Raw genomic sequence first — 5,291 nt, 5'->3', positions numbered from 1 at the left:
AAAGAAAGAGCGTGGTTTGACTTTTGACCGAGACTAGAACCTCGAACCTCACACAACTCCCAAGTATCTGCGACTACCGCCTACCGCCTACCGCCTACCGCGTCCATTAAAGTCAAAATTGTTATTTTATTTTGTTTACGTAACCCGGTTTTGTACATTACCAGCACCAACTATAGTAGTTCATTCAAACTTCGAAGTCTGTACCTACCAAACCCGGTTTACTATAGACCCGGTCAACAAACAAAACTATAGCTGACCAACAACCAATTGATATGACTGATAGATATCCCTTATAAAAGGAATCGCACATCATCAACCTAACCACACAACATTTATCTCTCTCAAATATATCAAAAGAAAAACAAACATAAACAATGGAGAATATGAGAAACGGCGGAGAAAACGGTTCTCACTGGATCCCATTTATGTTCTTTGATCGTTCTTCGGTAACGATTCATCTTCTAAAGTGGTTCGGCCTGGGAAATTCTTCTCCATCATCCTCATTCTCATCTCAAAGCGAAGAAGAAGATGTTGTGGAGACAAAGGAGGAGGAAGATGATATGACCGTCGATATCACAGAGCGTCGGTTGAAGAAGAGTAAGCCTAAACCAAGACCAAGCTCAGGAAAAGGAGGAAAATTGTTCATTAGGCTTCAGATAAACTTATACATATATAAAACATATAAATGCAAATGTATACGTAGTGTATGTAATAAGATGTAAGATAATATGGTTAGATATTTATTTTTGTACGTGAATTGGTTAAAAAAAATCGAGTTTGGTCCTTATTGTTTGCTTACCGATCAACAGAAGTTAAAATGCTCGGCTGCTGGTCATATTCTAACATCGGTTAGCTCGATATTGAAGAATCGAGTGACCCAACAAATGCAGCTTCAGCCTCTATGGGTTTTATTAAGCCCATTAATGATCCATAAATGGAAATAGTTGGTTAACATGATTTCATCTATCGATGCCCTCCTCAAAGAAACCATTAGGTGATTAAACATTTTAAGTTGTCTTTTGGAGCCGGATTTTTACGAGCAGAACATTATTGAGATTGAACAAAGTAGCAACAAAGGGTACACATACAGAGACAGACCTTCCTTCATGTTAGATTCGAGAAGAAGAAGAAGCAGAATTCCTACAATTCAAAACTTGAGTTGTGTTTCTGTTTGAAAATGGGTCCATAAAATTAGTTTGTATAACTTTATTTTTTGACAAGTCACAACAGTAAATAACATCTGCATATCACTAATCAAAATAGTACATCAATATATTTAACTTTGTAACAGCAATAACATTGATATTTTCGACCGCACCCATAAAAAAACAAAAACAAAATCCAAACACGAAATAATAAATAATAATACAAAGATTACAAACAAGGGTTCGGTTTCCCCCTTCAATCATCAGAGCCCGGCCCGGCCCACCATGTAGCCCAATGTTCTCTCCATTCACCGTACGTAGCAAACGGTAAAAGACCGTTCATTACAGGAAGTGCCAACACAACCAACGCAAAGAAGACACTGCGCCGTGCCCAATACGGAACCATAGTGTCACAACGTCCCCCTTGAGTAGTTACTGGACCATACATCAAACGATAAAAAGCCAGCGTGAAGACGTTCGCAACGAACTGCAAAACGCAAAACGTCTCCCAAAGAAGCAGCCAGAGTTTACCGTCGCCTCCCAACGTGTCCACGCAGAACTTACCAGGCAAACCGCAAACGATCCCGAGGAAAATAACGATGAACGTTACGGGCATCGTCTGCTTCGCTGTACCCGACGAGCGCTGGATGATGAAGTAAGTGATGACGAGGATCATCAACACGCCGAAGAAGCTCTGAACCCAGACTCTGAGACGGCAAAGCAAGATGTTGAACTCCGCGTTGATCGAGGAAACTTGCTTAGGAACCCACCAGGAAGACGTTTTCTCCTCCGACGGCTCGCAGATCGAGGCTGCTTCGGTGATTCTCTGATGCGAGAATACGTAAGCGCCGTATAGCATAGAAGCCAGCATGGTGAAGACGCTCAGGACGAGCCAGTCCATGATTTTGTGAACCATATCGGCTTTTTTGGAGTCTTCTTGTTCTGTTTTGAACTTCTCGGCTCTGAACGCAGCTTTGGAAACGTTCATCTCTAGCTTTGATTTCCCCAGGTTGTTTGATTCGTAGCTTAACGCTAGCTCAGTTTCTTTCAGCCTCAGCTTCCTCATTGTGAGACCGATCTCCATGCTCTTTAAGTCGTTTGCTCGCGCTTGCTCTTCTAAAGCCTTTTCGAATGTGGTCAGCGGCATGGCTGAGGAGGTTATCGAGAGGGTAGAGAGTTGTCGTGGTGTCTCTTCGTGCAGGACGATCTCATTCATCGAAGAGGTTGTTGTTGTTCTTGTACCGCCTTGAATTGCTTCGTAAGCAGACGTAGTAGATGATGTCTCCTTTGCAGATAGCTCGCTGTCTGAGCATCCGTCTATTGTAAACCGGTCTACATCGCAACTCGCAGCATTAGTATTGTCTAACTGATGAGGAGATGCAGATTCATTGATCAGTTTGAGGATCTTTAGAGTGCTGTTAAATGATTTCTCAAAGTTGGTCGCAAAGGAACCAAGCTTGTCACCATACACCTGTAAGTAATCAATCACATCCTTATGGTACTCAAAGACAGAATGCAAAGAACAATTGAAAAGACTTTGGCTTACATTGGCTAAAGATTCTTTGACAGCAGAAGCAGAGATCTGCAGAGCATAACCAGTGAAGTTTATGTATCACTACCAAAACAGAAACCGAGAAAAAAAAAAAGAAGAAGTCATATACTACTTACTCCTGCAAGATCATCAACATAAATATTCTGACCATTGGCACTCTTTCTCTGGAGAACCTATAGGATAAGAAAACAGAGAAGGGGTTCACATTACAGAGCAATGAAAGTCAATGACTTAGGTCGGGTAAGTAGCTACTGCAGGAACATGTCAGACTGTGAAATCACAATCAGAGCTAGACATTAGTGATAAAAAAAAAGGCTCAAGCTTTAAGACAAAAAAAGTGAGAGACGAGACAATTCAATTGTGACAGAGTATATATACATCTATTCATTGATTCTGATTAGGATTAGGATCAATGCAACCTATTAAAAGACTTGGGATTAAATACTCGTAGCTTTTAACTCTCTAAAGATGCGAACTTTTTAGCGTAGCGAATCTAAACTTGAAGCGAGGACAACAGAACAGGAAAACAATAAGTCAAGTCTAGTTTCGTATTAAAAGAGCAAGAACAGAGCCAATACACTAATAATTAAGTTAGAGAGATAAAGTTTGAGAATTTGATCGAACCAGATTGGCAAAGGCGGCGAATGACATGCCCAGAGGAAGAGCCAAGGCTTCGGCTTGTCTCTCACCGACGGTTCGTCGAGTAAAACCTAACCGCACCGAAGGGCTTCGCAACCTATGAGCAACTCTCGAAACCCTTCGAGTAGAATTGAGATTAGAGGCATAAGACGAAGAACAAGAGGAAGAAGAAGCTTCGTCGCTCTCTTTCTTCTTTGCCTTTAGCTTTCTTTTTGTTAAAGGCGATGGCTTCATCTTCTTCCTCATTGTCTCATCTTTCAGCTCGTCGCTGGAATCCTCCGGACGGTGATTCGCCCCTTGGTTCGCCGGATCGGTGAATGACTTTTCGGGATCCGGCGAAGGAGGGAGGAGGAGAGCGTCCATAGGTTAGAACTTAGAAGACTTTAACTTATGGTCAATTTGGAACTTTGAGAAAATATTGTAACTTTTAATGATTTTCGCCGCTTCGAGTTTCCAACTTCTTTTCCTCTTTTTTTTTCTTTGAGAATCAACTTTTCCATTTTTTAAATTGGTGTAATTAGCTTCATATAGGAACATTACTCGACCAAATATTTGATTCATTGGTTTTGCTTAATCTCAAGTTCAGTGTATATTTTCTAGAAAATCCAGTGTATTTTTCCAAGTTCAGTGTATTCTAAAGAAGTTTATGTTCCTAGTCACAGAAATTTATTAGAAAATTATTTATTATACATGTAAAAATGCATCTGGTTAATATTGGTATGACTAACTATATGATCTATCTATTTATACAAAACATTTGGTATATTATGGAAAACAAAATTTTATAGATTTATAACACCAGTCTGATATGATATATAGATGAACTTTTTATGCTTTAGGTTAACTAGTAAGCATGCAAACTAGACATTTCAAAACATGCAAATTAGACATTTCAGATCCATATGCTTTAGCTTAGTAAATGTTGACATAACATATAAACCACTAGGGTCGGTCCGCCCTACGGACGGGAGATACTTTACTTGTGATCTAGATTATTATTTTTTGTATGATTTTGTGGTTTGTATTTTAGGTTTGCATTCGTAAGAAATGTGTATGACAATAATTTTTGTCTTTAGAAAATTTTAGGTGAAAATGGATTATCTTTGATAAAATCTATTTTGCTTGTTAATTTTAGGAATTCTCTTAATCTACGATATAAGTGGATGGTAATGGAGTATCTGAAACGTAAAGAAAAAACAAATAATGTAGATCTTTGTAAAGAAACATGAATTCAAATTCTTAGGAATTTTCTTTATCATGTGTTGTGTGATATATGGAGCATGTGTTTACCATTCTGTAGCAGAAGAAATGTTCCGCTCAATATGAATGTAACAGTCACTAAAATCTATCTAAAAATCATATGGCTGCAAAAGAGGAAAAGATTCAGATAGTTCTTACTTATGGAAGCGCACAAAAAAACATTCCAAAGTTTTTACTCACGTGTAAACAATGATCTTCATTCCATAAATTGAAGAAACTGGAAGAGAATATAATTAGAAAAGATCATTAGAGTTAATACAATAGTTGAAAGTTGAGAAACATGTGGGAAGATGATGAGCTTGCAGGAGTTATCCAGAAGCTCGCCTTTGAAAACTTAAAAACATTACAAAGGATGCAGATTTGTGATTTACCGAGACCAAGAAATATCAAGGTAAGCATAATGATTTAAACTATGATAGGCGCCACCTTCCTGCAGTAAAGAAGATGACCTGTTAAAGTCACTGGTTTTCAAAATATTGATATATGGCTTCTATAACAGATAGAATGTTAGGGTTTTTCTTACTTGGAGAAAATTAAATTCAAGTTTTAAAATATTTAAAATATAAATATATTTATTTAACCAAATTAAATTATTTTACTATTGTTGAAACCATTTTGAAATAATTTATTTATACTGTTAAAAATTACAATTGGTTTAAGTTGAAAATGTTTAATTGTTTATTATAAATATTTAT

At 37.8% G+C, this 5,291-nt stretch overlaps 1 protein-coding gene across 1 annotated transcript; it reads right to left on the bottom strand.

The window, feature by feature from the left end:
• Window positions 1–1,230: 1,230 nt before the first annotated feature.
• LOC106433505 (protein CPR-5) lies at window positions 1,231–3,829 on the bottom strand. Its single transcript, XM_013874326.3, has 4 exons — window positions 3,322–3,829; window positions 2,814–2,870; window positions 2,692–2,727; window positions 1,231–2,616 (listed from the first exon to the last, which is right to left on the bottom strand). The coding sequence occupies exons 1-4, from the start codon at window positions 3,697–3,699 to the stop codon at window positions 1,402–1,404; spliced, it is 1,686 nt and encodes a 561-aa protein (XP_013729780.1). The 5' UTR covers window positions 3,700–3,829; the 3' UTR covers window positions 1,231–1,401.
• Between the last annotated feature and the right edge of the window lie 1,462 nt (window positions 3,830–5,291).

This window comes from Brassica napus, chromosome C3, assembly GCF_020379485.1.
Source record: "Brassica napus cultivar Da-Ae chromosome C3, Da-Ae, whole genome shotgun sequence".
Lineage (NCBI taxonomy): Eukaryota > Viridiplantae > Streptophyta > Magnoliopsida > Brassicales > Brassicaceae > Brassica > Brassica napus.
Note: the sequence above shows the minus strand (reverse complement) of the source record. Positions and strands in the feature narration are given on the sequence as shown.

Excerpts from the sequence above, each read along its gene's own strand:
- LOC106433505 (XM_013874326.3), bottom strand. The coding sequence starts at position 3,699 with ATGGACGCTCTCCTCCTCCCTCCTTCGCCGGATCCCGAAAAGTCATTC. Across the intron at positions 2,871-3,321 it reads TCGCCGCCTTTGCCAATCTG|GTTCTCCAGAGAAAGAGTGC; the intron begins GTTCGATCAAAT and ends CTTATCCTATAG. Across the intron at positions 2,617-2,691 it reads TCAAAGAATCTTTAGCCAAT|GTGTATGGTGACAAGCTTGG; the intron begins GTAAGCCAAAGT and ends GATTACTTACAG.